This window comes from Aspergillus candidus (genome assembly GCF_002847045.1).
Source record: "Aspergillus candidus strain CBS 102.13 unplaced genomic scaffold BDW47scaffold_42, whole genome shotgun sequence".
In the NCBI taxonomy this organism is placed as follows: domain Eukaryota; kingdom Fungi; phylum Ascomycota; class Eurotiomycetes; order Eurotiales; family Aspergillaceae; genus Aspergillus; species Aspergillus candidus.
This window is the reverse complement of record NW_020194047.1, coordinates 67,625-85,816: the sequence shown is the minus strand read 5'-3', so window position 1 is coordinate 85,816 and position 18,192 is coordinate 67,625. Positions and strand designations below refer to the sequence as shown.

Below are 18,192 nucleotides of genomic sequence, written 5' to 3'. Positions count from 1 at the left end.
AACCAAGAGATCACTCAACAGACACCCCATCATCAGGATCATAATCATGTTCATATTCCCGACTACCACCCCCACCCAAAACCCAATCCTGAATAGCCTCCACCCCATCAAACTCCTCCTCTCCCTCCCCTCCCACCCCACCCCACCCATCCTCCCCATCCACCAAATCAACCACATCCGACGCAACAGCCCTAGCAACAGCCCTCCGACTCACCCGATAACAACCCAAAACATCATGCACGACCGCCCTGCTACCCCCCACGCCAGGCCCCGCAGCAGCAGCCTTAACCCGACACAGCTCTTCCCCGAACGCGTGGATCACGAATGCCGAGAACGGGTGTTTCGTGTAGGTTAGCGAGGCGAGGAACTCGAGCCAGATTTCGGGTCGGTGCTGCCAGATGTGAAGTAGGGGGTGTCGCTGCTTGCTTGAGCTGTCGGAATCACCCGGAGGCGGAATGTCCCTTGCTTTCTCGGCGGCCTGCCACGCGAGTTCTGAGTTTGAGAACGATCCGTCGTCTTTGCTGCCAAACGAGCGGGCCCATTGGCCGAACAGCACGTTTGTCTCGCGCTCGGCGCGGTCCATTTCAGCTTGTAGGTGAGGATCCTTGCTATCTTTGAGAGCTGCTTTAGCGTCTCGCCACGGCCGCGTGAGGTCCTCGTCGCGGTCCGAGCGACTACCGCTGTCGTTGAGAGTCTTCTCGAGTTGAGTCAGGAGATGATGGCGTTCTTTGCTGGCTACTACGAACTTGAGGTAATCTATGATGTTGGTTACTTTGTAGGTCCTGGACGAGTCCTTGTAAGCCGGGGCGGCACGCCGGCCGTTGGGATTAATAGTCTTGCGGTAAGTCTGCCACGCGTCTTCAGTGAGCTGCACGCCGGCCTTGCGGCCGTCGACGAGGTGGCCGAGCAGACAGGCGAGTTCGATAGCGGCGGGGTCGTCGATTGATTTATCGTAGGCGATGATCTCGTGCTCGACTGTGCAGCGGCCGAGCTGGGACATGGTCAGGTTGAATGTGAATGCGCTCTGCAGAAATTCGTCGCTTGTGGGGATTTTCGTCATGGACACGGAGTGGTCTATGAGGCCGTAGTGCTCAGCGCGGTATTCTGTTGGGAGAGGGGAGTTGGTAAAGTGCTGCACGATGTTCTGGTCCCAGCAGATCCACGGCGTGTCGCCGTCGTAGTCCCCACCGGAGAGCATGTGCGCGAGGGAGGTGGAGCCTTTGGTTGGGAACACGATCACGTCCTTGAAGTGTCGGAGCTGTAGGTGCCAGACGGCGCGACGGCGCTGGATGTCAGATGGGAGGTGGGCGGGGAGACGGCCGACGAGGACGTCGATGCCGTCGAGGAGGTTATCTTCGAATTGGCCGGCTGGGTCGGTCCACTGCGTTGACAGGCCGAAGTGGACTTCGTCTTCGTTGAGCACGCCGTACGGGTCTGCGATGCAGAAGGCGTACGTCGACAGCGGGACCTGGATGTGCAGGTCGTCGACGTAGCGGTCTAGCACCTCGCGGAGGCAATTTCGGACACGCCTACGCAGCGGGAAGAAGCTGCGCGGGCGGAACCCTGCTTCTGTGAGGCGGATGATGCACTCGGTGTTGTTGGAGGCCCACTGGTCGAGCCGGCGGGTGTCGGAGGTATCTGCGGCGGCGGGGCGGAGTTTCTGGACGAGAGCGCGGCAGCGGAGCGGACAGTCGGTTTGGAAGACGTCTTCGAAGTCGCGGTAGAGGGACTGGATGCCTGCGCGGGTGATCTCGCCGATGTATTTCCTGACGGGCCCGCCGTGCTCGAGGATGGCGAGGAGTTGCGTGTTTAGTGCGACTGGGTGGAGGGGCTTGGACCATTTGACGACTTCGAAGGTTAGCTTCTCGTCGTCGATGGGGCCGTGCCACTCGCGCGGGTGCGGCCCGATCTTCAGCTGTGAGTCGGAGATCTGGATCCAGATGTCGTCGGGTCCTGCGGCGACGTGCGACGCATGCTTGTCGACCATCCAGAGCCCCTTGGCGCCTGCTATCCGCCCCTGGAAGCTGCTGGGAATGCTGCCTGTGATGCCTAGCGAGTCACAGACCCGCTGCGCGAGGGCGCGCGACATGAGCGCACAGCCGTCGTTCATGACGGGGTGGTCGGGGATATCTCGCAGGTAGAATACCTGCTGCGGGGTTAGGGTGACAGTCGCGAACGTCTTAGACAGCCCGAGATGCAGCCGCTGGAACAGCTTGCAGTTGGTCTGGTTCTTGTTCGCCTCGCGCGGCATGTGCCAGTCGAGGAGCGCGTCCAGGCTCATCAGCGTGCGGTGCTCGCTCTTCTGCCGGACCGGAGGCAGGGTCATTGACAAGGAGTTGCTGGCGTTGAAATCAACCCCGTCGATAGCGAAAAAGTCGACCCTGAACCGCGGCTCGCTCGACGCGCGCTTGTTCTTGGATCTAACCTCCTCCACGAAGAACGGCTTCCACGTGCGTCCCGCGCACCGGTGCGCGTGCTGCGTCAGCCACAGCGCCACCGTTTCGCGCAGCAGCGCCGGCTGCGATGGCATCTTCAGGTGAGCCGGGGGCCGGGACGGCGCGGGGAGCATGACGCTGAGAAAGCGGTCGGACCCAAAGCGGCGGTGGAAGCGACAGGTGCGCTCTGTCTTCAGCGGCCGCAGGTTTAGCTTGAGGATCCCCGGTTCGGACTTGTCACACCAAGTCATTTCCCCCGATAGGACGACCACCTCGGAGTGCCTGGCTGTCTGGAAGGACCCCGTCGCGGCGTCCCAGGCTTTGGCGTGCGGTTTCTCGGGAAGAGGTTTCCCGTGCCGCTGGTCGTGGTTCTTGATCCAATCCCAGAACTGGTCGCGCGCCTTGGGCGAGATGCTGCTGCCGGCTAGCATTTGGTCCAGTGGGATGTCCCACGCCCGCCCGATTCTCTCCACCTCGTACCGGTACCGCAGTGGGACTGTTCCTGGGAAGGGCTGGCCCCATGAGAAACGTCCGTTGGCGTGGCCCATTGAAAAAGGTCCGTTGGCGAGTAATTCCGCCATGATCTCCCCGTCGCGCGAGTAGCGCGGCTCCGGGACTTCGACCGTCGACGACCCGAAGGACATCATGTGCTCTTGGCTGAGCATGTGGTCCGCCACGGAGTCCTCATACTGGGTCTCGGTCTCGAAACAGGGCGCCGTGATGTCCGTGACGGTCGAATTGAACGAGGTATTCAGCTGGTCGCGCGGATTGGAGAAAAACGACGGGGGGTCGGTGGTCATCGTCGTCGAGAAACTGTGGTCCAGATTTTGGACAGACGGCGCCGCATCATACCGGCAGTCCTTCTCCTTCATCGACGCCGTCAGCTTATCAAAAAACCGCGAGACCGGCCGGGGTTCCTCCGCGATGCGGGCCACCTTGGAGACATAGACAGGGCCGCCCGTGATCGCATCCTCCTCCGGTTCCCCCGTCTTATCCACCAGCATCGGCGACCCTGCAGGGAGCTTAACAGGCGAACTAGGCGCCGTATGGAACTCATCCTCCTCGTCAGAGATACGCCGCTTCAAGGACTTCGACGGCGACACAGACGGCGGGGGCAGCAGCGGGGGTGGCGGGGGTTCCTCAATGGTCTCCAAGCACGAGAACGAAAACGACGCCGACGACCTTCGGAGGTAGGACTCATCATCGATCAGCTTGAGCAGATACTCAAGACGGTCATCACGCCGGTGCTGAACACGAGCCCAGTCATCGAAGCTGTTGATGATCTTGTACAAGTCGACGTTGCGATCAAAATAGAGGCGCTGCATGCCGCGGTAGATGCGCCATTTGAGGGAGCCATCGCCTCGGCCGACGCCGCCGCCTGCGGACGGCGAGTAAAAGTGCGGATTGGGGATGTCGAGGTCGAAGTGTATGTTGAGCTCGTCGATTAAATGGGATAGCTGTTGGCCGCTCCGGAGGGGAGTTCGGGGCTGGGACATTTTCTATGCCGGTGACGTAGCATCAGATAGCATCATCTAGCTGGTACAGTACGGGTCCACGGTAGATATGTAGATAGGATAGCTGTAGAATTATTAGTTTAACCCATCACGCACGATAAGAACCTCTGACCCAACACTCACCAAAGGTAAACCTAACCCATCCAAGAACAGTATACCTGTAGTATACCTGTAGAACCTTATACCACAGATAAAAACAGACAATCTCAACAAATCCACCAAGAAAGCGACCAAACCAAACCAAATCTCAAGTCAAAAAGTGAATGGAACAAAGCGAAATGGATTGAAGAGCGGAGGAGGGGTCGATCATCTGTTTGCTCCTACTGAGGTACTAAACTCCATCCATCATACTAAGGTACAGTGTGGGCGCCTCGGGCGGTGATCTATTGCTAGTGATTGGTCCGCATGCATGTTTGTTGGGGCCGTCACTGACATGGCTTGAACCGGGGTTCGACTTGGTGGGTTGGATTAATACGTAGGTACATACGTAGAGTACTTTAGCAAATTGCTGGAATTATGTCTATCTTTTTTTTAAAAGGTGTAATTTCGAGAGTAGTAGGAATGTTCGGAATTGGAGGGATGAGGTTGAATTAGGGCTTGAGTCCGTTGCCCTGGAAACATCCTATCTTCATCTATCTACACGAGGTATGGAGTTCGAGGGAGGAAGATGACCTATCGATACTGAGAATGGAGAGCGAGAGTAGAAGAATTGACTGATTCTCAGTGGGATATTGACTCGAAACAAACAAACGAAAACAAATAGGGGGGACAATATGAAACTATCCTTGAAACCTCGCTCGTGGCCAGGATCGTCGACTGGGCTTCTCGCCTTGGTGGATACGGGTACAGGAGACATCCTGAGCACACTGGACAATGACATCCTCAGAACCATCCGTCTCATCCTTAACCACCCCCAAATCCACATCCGACGGACTGACGCTCGCGCACCGGGTGAACCCCTTATACCCCACGATCAAACACACATACAGCGGGATAGCAAGGTACGAAGTGAGGAAAGCAATGTAATCGAACCGGCGGATTGAGGCCCCGGGGTCAACGATATCAAATGATCGGATGACAATAATCAGGACGCAGAAGGCCAGGGCGACCGCCGAACCGACTGCTCCCAGGGGCGCTTTGAAGGCAAGCGCCTTGTCGGGGACGCTTTGGGCCTTGCGCGCCCGCAGGAAGGCTAGATGCGTGACGAGGATGGAGATCCAGGCTAGGAGGCTGAACATGGTGCTCATGTTGACGAATTGGTCGAAAAAGGTTCGCGAATCGCCTGAGATATTTAGACAGGAGAGAGATGAAAGAACCGAGCACACTCCCAGGGCGACGATGGGGGTCCCGGTGAAGCCAGTCTGCGATAGAAGAGCCGGGGCGTGGTGGTCTATAGCGAGCCCGTGGAAGATTCGAGTGGCTACCCATAGCGCCTGGTTCGCAGATGACAGGACAAAGAGCAGTAGGCATGCATTGAGAAAATGTAGGAGCACGGCGGCGTGGGCGCCCTGCACGGCTACAACAAACACCGAGGCGGTCGTGACTTTATCCGTGGAGGTGATGGCCAAGTCGTCCAGATTGTACGGCACGAGCATCCCAAGCAGGATGATCCCAACGAGGTTCAAGACGAGGATTCGGTAGAAGGTAAGCTGGATTGCGCGGGCCGCAGCCCGTCGCGGGTTGTGACTGTGCAGGATGCTCACCCCGATGAGCTCGCTGCCACTATACGTGAAGGTCGCAGAGGGCATGGTCTTGCAGATAGCCCGAAGCCGTCCGATATGCGTCCGCTCTCCCGCAAAGGCGCCGTGATTTTTCCAGTATCTGAACCCCTTCCGGTCGTGGTCCGGGCCTCCGCCTAGGGCCAGGACCAGGGATAGTATCAGGAGTCCCAACACCACTACGATCTTGAACGTCGACAAGATGAACTCGTATTGACCGAAAAACCGACTTCCCCAGTAGTTGGCAACAATGATCACTGTGAGGAAGATAGCGATCCATATCCCCGGATTGAGTGTCTCCGCATCGACCCAGTAGGAAGCCACGAGCGCCGCTGCGGTCAGCCGATTCGGGGTGATAACGATGAACTTTAGCCAGTATCTAGGTCGCATGTTTGTTAGCAACGAGGATAGATGGGAGAAAGAGCCACATGCATCCAGCCGAGAGTGAAACCCAATGCAGGATCACAGCATCGCTGAGCATTCCCGGCGACTGTGGAGGAGACTGGAAACCATGAGGCCACCTCTCCCAGAGCGCACAAGACCAGGTAGACCAACATGCCAACAGTCGTATGCGAGATCAACAACGATGCCGGCTAGACAGATCAGGATGGGAGGAAGAGAAGACATTGGGGGGCTTACCCCAGCCCTACGAAACAGTCAATGGAACTCAGGGTAGCGGGGTGTGGGGGAAGCCCTAGCTACCTTACTTTGCAAGAGCGTTCCCGGCCCCTATCATCAAGCCGGTATTGATCGCACCACCGATTGCTGGAGTCGTAAGTTAATATGGTCCGTTGCAAGGGAAAATACGATTGGCACCGACCGATCATGGTGACTTGGAAAGGTCGTAGGTGGTTAAAGGAAACCACACCGTCTTCACTCTGACTGGGGGACGATACGGGGAACAGGCCACTGGTGCTCCCAAGTAGAGTCAGACCGGAGGAACCAGGGGTGGAAGTGCGATCTGCCATTTCGACGAATCTGATGGTCCGGAGAAGAACACGAGATCCTTTGTAGACCCCTTATAATTTGATATAACCCCGGGAGTAGTTGGTGGTGAGATCGCACGCCCGTTTCACCCGCGACATGGCAGGGACTCTGGATGTTGTTTCCTAGCGAAGAGCGATGACCCATGATTGCGACCATGCCGATCGAACAAGATCAACTGAAACCATCCACTCTCTACGTAGTAAAAAAACTAGTAAAATAAAACCGATGGGTATGTATTGTCCGTAGTGCCAGCCTATCACGGGGACCTGGAGAAATCCCCGTATCCGCACTGCTAGCAGGTGGAATGGGTATAGTATCCTGAATCAATCCCTGATTCCCCTTGATAATAGAATAAAGAAAGATAACAAAACGAGAACGCCCGTCTAATCCCCAGTGCATGAACGCGAATGGGAGAGTTAAAAAAAAGGATAAAAGGAAACAAGAAACAAGCAGTATGAACAGAACTAGAATAGAAAAGTGGTGTATCTCGTTCATGAGAAAACACAGTTTCCCTCCACGAACGAAAAAAAGAACCCCCAAAGCAAAAGATATCATCAAACTCGATCAAGACGCCGTGTGCCCGCCAGCGAACCCTGCGACATTTACCGCGTCATGTAGAGCGAATCGCTGGATTCAGTGCGGGGGAAGATGCGGGTGTACAGCGAGTCGGTGGACTCGGTGCGGGGGAACATTCGCTGGTGCGCCTTGGAGACGGTCCGATCGGTGTAGACGCCCTTGGCGGTGCCGCGGACCACGGTCTCGAGGTAATCGCGGAAGTCGACCGGTTGGAAATCGGGATAGAGCTCCTTCGAGGTCAGGTAGCCGAGATACTTGGCGTAGTCGGGACTGTTGTCGCCGCGGATGCCCCAGGAGAGCTGGTACTCGGCCAGGTATCGCGGAATGAACTTGACGGGATCGAAGGGATACGTCTCGCTGGATTGTCTGGCGGTCAGGACCCGGGTGTAGACGGATTCCTCGGAGATCTAGTGAGTCGAAAGGTTAGAAACTTGTGGTTCGATGGATAAAACCACTAAAAGGGAGCCATACGTAGTTGCGGGTGACCTTCTCTTCACTGAGCTCCTCCATCGTGGCATAAATCTCGTTCTGGGTGGTCAGGGTGTTGTAGGCGAAAACCATCTTGTTCAGGGTGCGGTCATCGGCGATGATCAAGGCGACGTAGCGTCCAATATCTCTCAAATCGGTGAGGGCGATCGGGGTATTGCCATTGCCGACGATCTCGTTGTTGGCCGACGTCATGGCGTAGTCGGCGCGGCCTGATTCCAGGCGGGGATAGGACAGCTGGTACCACCAACCAACATCGATGATGGTGTAGGGCAGGAAGAGCTGCTTGATATGATTGTAGACGGTTTCTTTCTATTAAAACTGTCAGCTTTTTTGTTCTTCCTTATAATTAGGATGATAGCAATAATGTGTATTGTACTCACCTCATCGCGCAGCCACATGATCCCACCAGGAGGCGCCACGGTGATGAAGCCACACGGAACGAACCGCTTCACCCCTGCCTTCTTGGCCGCCTTGGCCAGAGGAATTTGATCTTGCTGCTCAGCTGGGCCAACACAACTGATGACGACGTCAATGCCATTGAGAGCATCCACTAAAGAATCTTCAGAGCCCCTCAAGTCACAACGACGGATATGAGCGCCCCGCTCCTGGAGGGCCACAATGGCTGGTTTCTGCACCGATCGGGGACGAACGAGAGCAAAGAGTTCCTATAATAGACCATCACCGATTAGAATCCAGAAGGAGAAAAGAAAGACACGAAAAGAAAAGAAGAATGGCTTACAAAAGTTGGGTTTTCCAATAGACCCTTTGCGATCGAACCTCCCGTCTCCCCAGCGGCGCCAACCAGCAAAACCCTTGTTCGTGACATGATGACGACGGAGGGACGATAGAGAAGTGGGAGAGTTGAGATCGGTCGGAATTCGGATGAACGGTAGAGAAGTATGGAAGAGAAAGAAAAGGATAGAAGTAATCGCGTGGTCTTCCTTTGTATAGGCAAGACGACTCTGACTGATTAATTAGGTGGATTTTTCTAGTCCGAGACTTCTCTGCAACCAAGGCAGAATGCAGGATCCGTCGACGTTATAAAGGGCAGCGTGTCCCACAACAGGATTGGCCACAACCCACTTTGTCTCTTGTCCAGAAATGGTCGACAGGTGGGTGGGTCGATTGTGGATGTTAAGCTCCCAACGAGAGACGCCGGTGGCCAAGGGGAGTCCAAAGACAGGGAGGGGCCGCGATCTGATTCTCTCAAGGATGATTGTACTAATTCTCTTTTCTCTCTCTAACCTAATGGAATGATTCTTTATTTTATTGAGTATTTATTTTAACATCATCAGATCCATCAGTATCCGGTGACTGGTTCATATTTTCGTCGGATTTGAAGACGCTTTCCCCCGTACGGGCCGGTGGCCTCGGGAATCCAGCGCCAACTTGGGTTGTTACGTCATTTTCCCCCTACGGCTTCCCGGCCTGTTCCCTGTGACGATACAACGTTCCATGATCATCCATGACCATGATTATATCTCATGGGATGATGGAAGTCTTACCCTTGGACGTGGTTCTCAGACCACTACCACTGACCCATGATCATCCATCCTGATCGGAATCGTCTCTGTCTTGTTTTATCCAGGCGTTTGGAATTATACCTATGGTGGGATAGTGGGTTGGATTGGGCATCGTCTCACCTTTTCCATGTTTTGCCGCCTTTGCCTGGTTTATTATCATTCTTTTTTTCTCTCCCACCCCTTCACTTTTCTGTCTCCCTGTGTACTTACCGTGCATGATGCGGAGAACCTTGAGGTGTTCCCAGACTTCACCACTGCAACAACCCCTCCTCCCCCACGTCAAGAGATCAACCGATCTGCGTGGTGGGCATGAGACCTGCCTCAATTTCACCCTCTTGTTACTAACCTGTAGCCTTGGAACATGACGACACCGTCCTCGACAACCTCGGGTATTCGTTGTCATTGGTGCAAAACCCACCAGAAAATGGGGTAACGTCCGGTGCCCATGGTTGCATGCACTGCGCCTCTAATCCCTTTGGAGGGGAATGTAATGCCCCCGGACAAGAACTAATGCCCACACTGTCCGTATCCAGTGACATACAGGGAAGGGGAGAAAAAGAAAAGAGAGGACGGCACATCAATATGGCCTAACAGGCTAACACTCGACGCCTGATTGAATCGCATTCTTTCTCCCCGACGATCGGCAGGATCATCGAGATGGAAAGGCAACGGAGGCAGACCCCAACTGCTCGTGGACAAGTAATAATAATCACCAATAATAACAACGATAATAATACGGACTTCTATAATACGGGAGTCAAGATTCTTCCTTTCATCTGGTTCATGAGCGACTTAAGATCGATCACTACTCTCCATACACCAATCAATGCAGCAAGGGAGGAGTCGCCTTGCGGCTCTCACCCCGTATTCTGAAGTAGGTCGTTGTCAATCCGGGGTGAGGCTTGGGGCGGTCGATAAGCATTTCCATGTCGTTCCTGACATCGGGTGTTCAACCCACCCACCACTGAGATGTTGGTATTCTCGTGGGCTTGGATTCTTGTCGAAGTTAAAGTCGTGCGCCGTCTCCTTTGAACCCAGACCCCGCCAACTGGATTGGAGCAGAGCCAACGAATCAATCTGGCATGCTACTAGGTCGTCCGTATCCTGCAAACGGATCTCATGATCATTCCTGATTCCTGATCACACACGATACCTACCAGTCGCTGAACTTCTTCTATAATTCATACTCTGTAACAACCTAATCCCGCTACAGACCTTGCAAATGTCCGGCCCATAATTTGTTACTTTTGGGTGATGGAAAAAAAAAAAAAAATAGTATGGCCCCTCCCCCGGAGGGGATCCGTCCGAAGGCAGGTTCTCCGAACTAGCCGCACCGACAGTCTTGGCTCATCGAACTGATCATTTCGATTTCAGGGACTGCCCACCAATCGTCACTGGGCAAACAAATCAGGGTGGCCCAACCGCGATTAAGCCTACCCAAACCAGGACAATTCAACCTATAGAGGTGGTCCGCGGAGGTCGAGGACCATGGATGCATTTGATTGACTGGTCCCTACAAAGGCTGGTTCCCTTTGCTCCCTGGGGGAGAGTTCCAGGCACTCGACAGCCATGCGGGCATGTGAGACGAGACCACTCGTTCTGCACACCACCATTATTCGGAACTCGCCCACCCCCCTTCGGATATAATCTGCGGGTCTTCTCTCGAGCGCTCGGGTTGGCCCGGCCAATGGTAGGAATGTGCGCCCGCACTTTCAACCGACTAGCCTGGCATAGCGACAGGGCTGGCAGTTTGAAAATGCGACCTCGAGGATGAGACACCCATCCTCTTCCCAATCAAACCTAGAATAGTATTATATTCGAGGCAAATGCCGCAAAAGTCGGTGTAGCCGCGGTTTCTATGCCGCCATCGAGCCTCGGGTGACTTAGGGCCCCATTAAGAGAGGTTGAACAATGGCTTGGTCGATATCACCGGGCATCATTGTCAACTGTAGAACCTCGACAGAGTGATGGATAGTAATAAACGATGGTTATCTAACCTTCTTCAGACGAACGGTTCACATCGTAGTCAGTGGGCCTGAACTATTGGCGAAAGTAAAATTATCCGTGCCCAAACATGTTTAATATTCTTAGTCAATTCTACGGAGTACCAGGAGGATAGATGCGGATATAAATGCAGCTGGTGGTAGCGTACCTAGAATATAAATGAAAACCTTGCTCTACTCTAATGTCTTCAAGCAGTCAGATGTAGATGCCATGGCCATGTGACTTGGATGTGGCCGCCGTTTGAGCACTCCAGCCTGTCTATCCGATATTCATTTCCCGGCGTCCTCCGTACTCACTAAACATACAGCTCAACCGACGAGCGCAGTCGCTCAGAAACCGTCGTTGAAATGGCCATTCTTCTTCTTTGAACGCCTTGGCGCGCAGCTTTGCCCCCAATTCGATAAGAAAACCACTCCACCCCGTATTGGCGGGTGTTCCCGACCCTTTTTGCTCCTCATCTCCATCGCCCAGCCACTCGAGATGGTCTCCCCCATTCCATTATTAAGAGGGTTTCAACGGCATCTCATGTTGGGCAATGCGTCGTGCAGCCGTGGGGTCTGTGGTGTTTGTATGGCATCCGTGACTCATGTCCGGATCGGGACCCCGACTACCTCTCAACGTCACCCTCACCTATCGAGAAAGACAGGGAGGAAAGCTGGATTATTTTACCAATCTTGGCAATTCCGACCCGTCCTCTTCATGTTGAATGGCTGTTGAGCCTGGAAGAGTCACGGACAGACGTATGGCTCAATTGGCCTGTGTTTGAATGCAATGCTACCTGGTGCTCCGGGCGCTCGATTGATCACAGTTCGAGGAGAGCCCTCGAGACGAGATGTCTCGCCTAACGGGCCCGTGGCTTGAGCTAACCAGGGGGTAGGCAGGTATTCGAAGATGCTACTCGTAGATGCGGAATGTGGATGCCATCCTCGCGTGGCTAACCGGCTTCCCCTCCTGATCGCTGTGAATACCGAGTGCTTTTGTTTTTTACGTTTTCAATTTTTGTTTTTCATCTTCACTTCCATTTTTCATACATTCTTTTTCGTTCACTCATAGAGCGTCACTGGTGTTGTGCGGGTCTTAGTGAATGGATCTACTTCGCTAGCTTACCTGGTTTCTTTTGCTCGGGGATCCTTACTTCCTTTTGATTACGTCTGAAGCTACCTGCAGGGTCTTGTCTCTACCGCTTTATCGAGTGATTTATTTGCGCTGGATAAATTGGTAAAAAGAGATCCATGGATGAGAAGTTGGCGACCTCAGAAACCCGAAGCGGCTCCGACGTGGATACTCTGAGCACTGTAGACAACTCCGAACAGGGTCGAGAATGGAGCAAAAACGCCCATTCACAATCGGCGACGGCCCGTCAATATGGGGTCAACGTCGAGAGAGCGGAGCAGGAGTTTTCCGAGCTCAATAAACAACTGTCGAGCATCTCGCAGCGTGCCCATCGGCTCTCCCGACACACGTCCAGGGCGTCCAAAGCCATCGCAGACAACGAAGATGTCGAGAAATCGGCCACGTCCGCCGAGTCGGAGGAACCCTGGGATCTTGAAACTGCGCTCCATGGCGACCGAGCTGCCGAAATGGAGGCGGGCATCAAGGACAAGCACATCGGTAATGATAATGGTATGCGATACTGACAACTACCCAGCGCTAACTGTTCGGATAGGTGTCATATGGGATAACCTGAGTGTTCGTGGAATCGGTGGAGTCAAGACCTACATCAAAACGTTTCCCGATGCGATCGTCGACTTTCTCAATGTCCCAGGGCGCGTAATGGATCTTCTTGGACTGGGTAAGAAGGGCACAGAGGTCGAGATCTTGACGAAGTTCCGCGGATACCTGCAGCCCGGGGAGATGGTGCTTGTTTTGGGGCGTCCCGGATCGGGCTGCACTTCATTTCTCAAGGCCATCACGAACCAGCGGTTTGGTTTCACGGCTGTCGATGGCGAGGTTATGTACGGTCCTTTCGACGCGAAGACTTTTGGGAAACGGTTCCGTGGAGAGGCGGTCTACAACCAAGAGGACGATGTCCACGATCCAACGCTCACAGTCAAACAGACGCTGGGGTTTGCGCTGGATACGAAGACACCGGGGAAGAGGCCCCTTGGGGTTTCCAAGGCGGAGTTCAAAGATAGGGTGACTCGCATGCTGCTCAAGATGTTCAATATCGAACACACTGCCAACACGGTGGTGGGTAACCAATTCATCCGGGGGATCTCCGGCGGCGAGAAACGACGTGTCAGTATCGCAGAGATGATGATCACGTCGGCGACGGTGTTGGCCTGGGATAATAGTACGCGTGGCCTGGACGCCTCGACGGCTCTGGACTTTGCGAAGTCGCTCCGGATCATGACGAACATCTATAAGACCACCACTTTTGTGTCCCTGTACCAGGCGTCGGAGAACATCTACAGACAATTCGACAAAGTCCTTGTGATTGACAGTGGCCACCAGGTCTTCTTCGGTCCCACATCCGAGGCACGGCCTTACTTCGAGAACCTGGGGTTCAAAGAAAAGCCACGCCAGACCACGCCCGACTACTTGACAGGCTGCACAGACCCATTTGAGCGAGAGTACAAAGACGGCATCGACCTAAGCAGTGTCCCCTCAACTCCCAGCCAACTAGCCGAGGCATTCGACCAATCCGTGTACAGCCAGAAACTCGCAGAGGAAATGGACGAGTACCGGAAACAAGTCGAACATGAAAAGCACGTTTACGAGAACTTCGAAATTGCCAATCGGGAGGCGAAACGCAAATTCACCTCGAAATCGTCCGTCTACTCGATCCCGTTCCACTTGCAGATATGGGCCTTGATGCAGCGTCAGTTCTTGATCAAATGGCAGGATAAATTCGCCCTGATCGTCTCTTGGGTGACATCCGTTGGGGTGGCTATCGTGCTCGGAACGGTCTGGCTAAAGCAGCCACTGACCAGCGCCGGAGCCTTCACGCGAGGCGGTCTTCTGTTTACAAGTCTACTTTTCAACGGGTTCCAGGCGTTCTCGGAGCTAGCGTCGACGATGATGGGGCGCGCTCTGGTGAACAAACACAGCCAGTTCACGTTCTATCGACCGAGCGCGCTGTGGATTGCACAGATAGTGGTGGATGCTACATTCGCCATCGCCAGGATCGTCATCTTCAGCATCATCGTATACTTCATGTGCGGACTGACCCTTGACGCGGGGGCTTTCTTCATATTCATTCTGATCATCTTCCTTGGATACATCGACATGACGGTGTTTTTCCGGACGATTGGATGCCTGTGTCCCGGCTTCGACCACGCGATGAATTTTGTCTCCGTGCTCATCTCGCTGTTCGTCATCACTTCGGGATATCTCGTGCAGTGGTCGGCCGCGCAAGTCTGGCTGCGCTGGATCTACTTCATCAACCCCTTCGGGCTGGGCTTTACGGCACTGATGGTCAACGAATTCCGCGGCCTGGAAATGACCTGCACGCATGAGTCTCTAGTTCCCAGCGGTCCAGGATACGATGATATCGCTCACCAGGCTTGTACCCTCGCGGGTGGTGAGCCTGGCTCTGCCATTGTGCCGGGCGCGAGTTACATTGCCACTACCTTCAGCTACATGGAGGGAGACTTGTGGCGGAATTTTGGTATCATGATGGCTCTGATTGTCGGCTTTCTTGCTATGAACTTGTACTTTGGCGAGGTCATCCGATTTGATGCTGGTGGCAAAACTATCACGTTCTACCAGAAAGAAAACAAGCAGAGGAAAGACCTGAATGAGAGGTTGATGGAGAAAAAGGCCAATAGGCAGTCTAAGAAAGGTGGGGAAGTTGATACTGACATCGAAATTACGTCCAAGTCGGTCTTGACCTGGGAAGATGTCAATTACGATGTCCCCGTGCCATCGGGGACTCGCAGGCTTCTCCATTCGGTGTACGGCTACGTGCAGCCCGGAAAGCTGACGGCGCTTATGGGTGCATCGGGGGCAGGAAAGACAACGCTGTTGGATGTCCTCGCGGCCAGGAAGAATATTGGTGTGATCCACGGTGACATCCTGGTAGATGGCGTGCCCCCAGGTACGGCATTCCAGCGCGGAACGTCCTACGCCGAGCAACTTGATGTCCACGAATCCATGCAAACCGTCAGAGAAGCATTGCAGTTCTCCGCCGACCTCCGACAGCCCTACGAGACACCGCAGTCGGAGAAGCACGCCTACGTGGAAGAAATCATCTCGCTTCTCGAACTGGAAAGCCTCGCGGACGCCATCATCGGGACGCCAGAAACCGGACTGTCCGTCGAAGAGCGAAAGCGGGTGACCATTGGCGTTGAACTGGCGGCAAAGCCCGAGCTACTCCTCTTCTTGGACGAACCTACCTCGGGACTCGACAGCCAGTCTGCCTTCAACATTGTTCGATTCCTGCGGAAGCTCGCCGCTGCCGGACAAGCGATCCTCTGCACGATCCATCAGCCAAACTCGGCCCTCTTTGAGAACTTTGACCGCCTCCTACTGCTGCAGCGAGGGGGCGAATGCGTGTATTTTGGCGACATTGGCGAAGATTCGCGCACTCTGCTGGAGTACTTCCGTCGCCACGGCGCCGACTGTCCCGAGAACGCCAACCCCGCCGAATGGATGCTAGACGCCATCGGCGCCGGCCAAACGCGACAGATCGGGGACCGCGACTGGGGCGATGTATGGCGCACGTCCCCGGAGCTTGTCCAGGTCAAGAGAGAGATCGAGGAGATCAAAGCTAGCCGGACGCAAGCGACCCAGCGCCACGACGCTCCGCCGACCGGCGAGAAAGAATACGCGACGCCGCTGTGGCATCAGATCAAGGTCGTCTGCAAACGGACCAACATCGTCTTCTGGCGCTCGAGTAAATACGGCTTCACGCGTTTCTTCACGCACCTGGCAATCGCGCTCGTCACGGGGCTGGCCTTCCTGCAACTGGACGACTCGCGGGCCTCCCTGCAGTATCGGATCTTCGTGATCTTCAACGTGACAGTCATCCCGATCATCATCATCCAGCAGGTCGAGCCGCGCTACGAGATGTCCCGACTGATCTTCTACCGGGAGTCCGCCTCCAAGACATACAAAGAGTTCGCCTTTGCCCTGAGCATGGTGATAGCCGAAGTGCCCTACTGCATCCTCTGCTCCGTCATCTTCTTCCTCCCCCTCTACTACATCCCAGGCTTCCAATCCGCGACCGACCGCGCCGGCTACCAATTCTTCATGATTCTAATCACCGAGCTATTCGCCGTCACGCTAGGCCAAATGATCGCCGCCCTCGCGCCAAACGCCTTCATCGCCTCGCAGATCAACCCGCCCATCACCATCATCTTCAGTCTCTTCTGCGGCGTCATGGTCCCCAAGCCGTCGATGCCCGGCTTCTGGCGCGCCTGGCTGTACGAGCTGGATCCGTTCACGCGCGTCGTCAGCGGCATGGTGACGACGGAGCTGCACGATCGTCCCGTCGTCTGTCTCCCTAGCGAGTACAGCCGGTTCGAGGCGCCGTCGGATCTGACATGCGGGGAGTACATGCAACCGTTTTTTGAAAACGGGGGCGTGGGATACCTCGCCGATAATGCCACGCGGGCCTGTGAGTACTGCGCGACCAAGGTTGGCGATGAGTTCTATCGGGCTTTCGAGATGAACTTTGATGATCGATGGCGGGATTTGGGCATTTATCTCGCGTTTGTCGGGTCGAATCTGATTTTCTTGTTCCTGGCGGTAAGTTTTTTGTGCCTGACTGTTTGGTACTTCCAGCTGATGATATTTTAGGCGCGCTATTTGGTCTTCAATCGCCGGTAGACGGACGGCTTGGTATACTCCAAAGTGCGTTTCGTCAACTGGGAACCAGTTGGAGAGCTGTATATTGATTTAGGAGGAGAGTAAATACGAATATTTACATGCTTTGGCTTTTTGAACAAACCGCTCGATGTTACATATGGAGTAATGGGCAACCTGAAAAAAGTAGTTAGGATATGGGAATCTATAGCAATTCGGGATCTACACTCTCCAAGCAGTAGACTTAGCTAATAAACCAAGACAATACACTAGAAAGAACTAAGACAACAACAGACAGTGGAGACTGGACTGTTTACCCCAGATACCCCACACGGAGACACCGTGATCAGACGGTGTGATCAACCATCCAGACTCCACTCGACTCCTCCTTCTACTTCCCAACTCCGCACTTCTACCAGCGTCTAACCGACGGACTACTCCATGCAGACTAGTATTGATCCAGCAAGGAGGTATCTAGGATAGGATAACCGGCCTTCCTCCGACTCCCGTCTCTTCTGTCCACTCAACTCACACCACGCACTTCCAGCCCCTCCAGCATTTCCCTCGACCTCTCAAAGGACGGGACAGCACAAGATACTCCCCCGCCATGTATCCACGGCGTCCTTCCGACTTCCTTTGAATACAGCGTCCCCAATAAAGAGACAATAAAGTTCTGCACCCCCACGCCTTAGCAAGAAGTGGATCTTAAGCCCGTCCAATGCAATGCCCCGCAACTGACACCCTCAGATCTCATATGCCGGGCTTCGATCCGGGGTTGGAATTTGAGACCCGCGTGTGGGGGTGGGGGTGATACGAAGACTCGGCCCATTCCGCGGGATCGAGTCCACATTGTTGTTGCTGTGGTGGGGTGTGTTTATAATGGTTGGAGTAGGCGCTGTGTTCTGTAATTGGATTTGAGGCCGACTGACTGCTTGACTACCTACCTACCTACCTACCCAAGCTATCTATAAAAGACGGAGGAGCTGCTGTTCGTGTGCGTTTCGTTTACAGATTGACTTCGGCGCCAATTGAAACCATCGAATACAATAAGAGAAAGATAGACGAATCGACGATGGGTTCCAGATCCCGTCTAGAACCACCGTCTAGCTCCAAAGCTGCGATAGCAGAAGAGGAAGATGGCCCGACAGTCACACACAGCGAAGACAGTCCCAACCGTGCCGGGGGAAGCTGGAGGAAG

At 54.4% G+C, this 18,192-nt stretch overlaps 5 protein-coding genes across 5 annotated transcripts; 2 read left to right on the top strand and 3 right to left on the bottom strand.

Annotated features, from left to right (window-relative positions):
* Positions 1 to 10: 10 nt before the first annotated feature.
* On the bottom strand, positions 11 to 3,931 carry BDW47DRAFT_127819 (RNA dependent RNA polymerase; the record flags this gene model as incomplete). Its single annotated transcript, XM_024816769.1, has 1 exon — positions 11 to 3,931. One exon carries the CDS (start codon positions 3,929 to 3,931, stop codon positions 11 to 13), a length of 3,921 nt encoding a protein of 1,306 aa, XP_024669782.1.
* Positions 3,932 to 4,728: 797 nt separating this feature from the next.
* Positions 4,729 to 6,635, bottom strand: BDW47DRAFT_127818 (putative amino acid permease; the record flags this gene model as incomplete). The annotated part of the gene is made up of 3 exons (XM_024816768.1): positions 4,729 to 6,046; positions 6,375 to 6,432; positions 6,488 to 6,635. 3 exons carry the CDS (start codon positions 6,633 to 6,635, stop codon positions 4,729 to 4,731), a joined length of 1,524 nt encoding a protein of 507 aa, XP_024669781.1.
* Positions 6,636 to 6,831: 196 nt separating this feature from the next.
* Positions 6,832 to 8,682, bottom strand: BDW47DRAFT_59070 (aromatic alcohol reductase). The gene is made up of 4 exons (XM_024819380.1): positions 8,459 to 8,682; positions 8,100 to 8,384; positions 7,702 to 8,028; positions 6,832 to 7,637 (listed from the first exon to the last, which is right to left on the bottom strand). Exons 1-4 carry the CDS (start codon positions 8,543 to 8,545, stop codon positions 7,257 to 7,259), a joined length of 1,080 nt encoding a protein of 359 aa, XP_024669780.1. The 5' UTR covers positions 8,546 to 8,682; the 3' UTR covers positions 6,832 to 7,256.
* A 2,749-nt stretch (positions 8,683 to 11,431) lies between these two features.
* BDW47DRAFT_109769 (uncharacterized protein) lies at positions 11,432 to 12,177 on the top strand. Its single transcript, XM_024813551.1, has one exon. It carries the CDS (start codon positions 11,727 to 11,729, stop codon positions 11,961 to 11,963), a length of 237 nt encoding a protein of 78 aa, XP_024669779.1. The 5' UTR covers positions 11,432 to 11,726; the 3' UTR covers positions 11,964 to 12,177.
* A 79-nt stretch (positions 12,178 to 12,256) lies between these two features.
* BDW47DRAFT_59061 (putative ABC transporter) lies at positions 12,257 to 17,168 on the top strand. The gene is made up of 3 exons (XM_024819379.1): positions 12,257 to 12,857; positions 12,913 to 16,937; positions 16,989 to 17,168. The coding sequence occupies exons 1-3, from the start codon at positions 12,479 to 12,481 to the stop codon at positions 17,016 to 17,018; spliced, it is 4,434 nt and encodes a 1,477-aa protein (XP_024669778.1). The 5' UTR covers positions 12,257 to 12,478; the 3' UTR covers positions 17,019 to 17,168.
* Positions 17,169 to 18,192: the final 1,024 nt, after the last annotated feature.

Coding starts and splice junctions, on each gene's coding strand:
- BDW47DRAFT_59070 (XM_024819380.1), bottom strand. CDS start 8,545: ATGTCACGAACAAGGGTTTTGCTGGTTGGCGCCGCTGGGGAGACGGGA. Junction 8,029..8,099: donor TCATGTGGCTGCGCGATGAG/GTGAGTACAATA, acceptor CAGTTTTAATAG/AAAGAAACCGTCTACAATCA. Junction 7,638..7,701: donor AGAAGGTCACCCGCAACTAC/GTATGGCTCCCT, acceptor TCGACTCACTAG/ATCTCCGAGGAATCCGTCTA.
- BDW47DRAFT_109769 (XM_024813551.1), top strand. CDS start 11,727: ATGGTCTCCCCCATTCCATTATTAAGAGGGTTTCAACGGCATCTCATG.
- BDW47DRAFT_59061 (XM_024819379.1), top strand. CDS start 12,479: ATGGATGAGAAGTTGGCGACCTCAGAAACCCGAAGCGGCTCCGACGTG. Junction 12,858..12,912: donor CATCAAGGACAAGCACATCG/GTAATGATAATG, acceptor CTGTTCGGATAG/GTGTCATATGGGATAACCTG. Junction 16,938..16,988: donor TGATTTTCTTGTTCCTGGCG/GTAAGTTTTTTG, acceptor ATGATATTTTAG/GCGCGCTATTTGGTCTTCAA.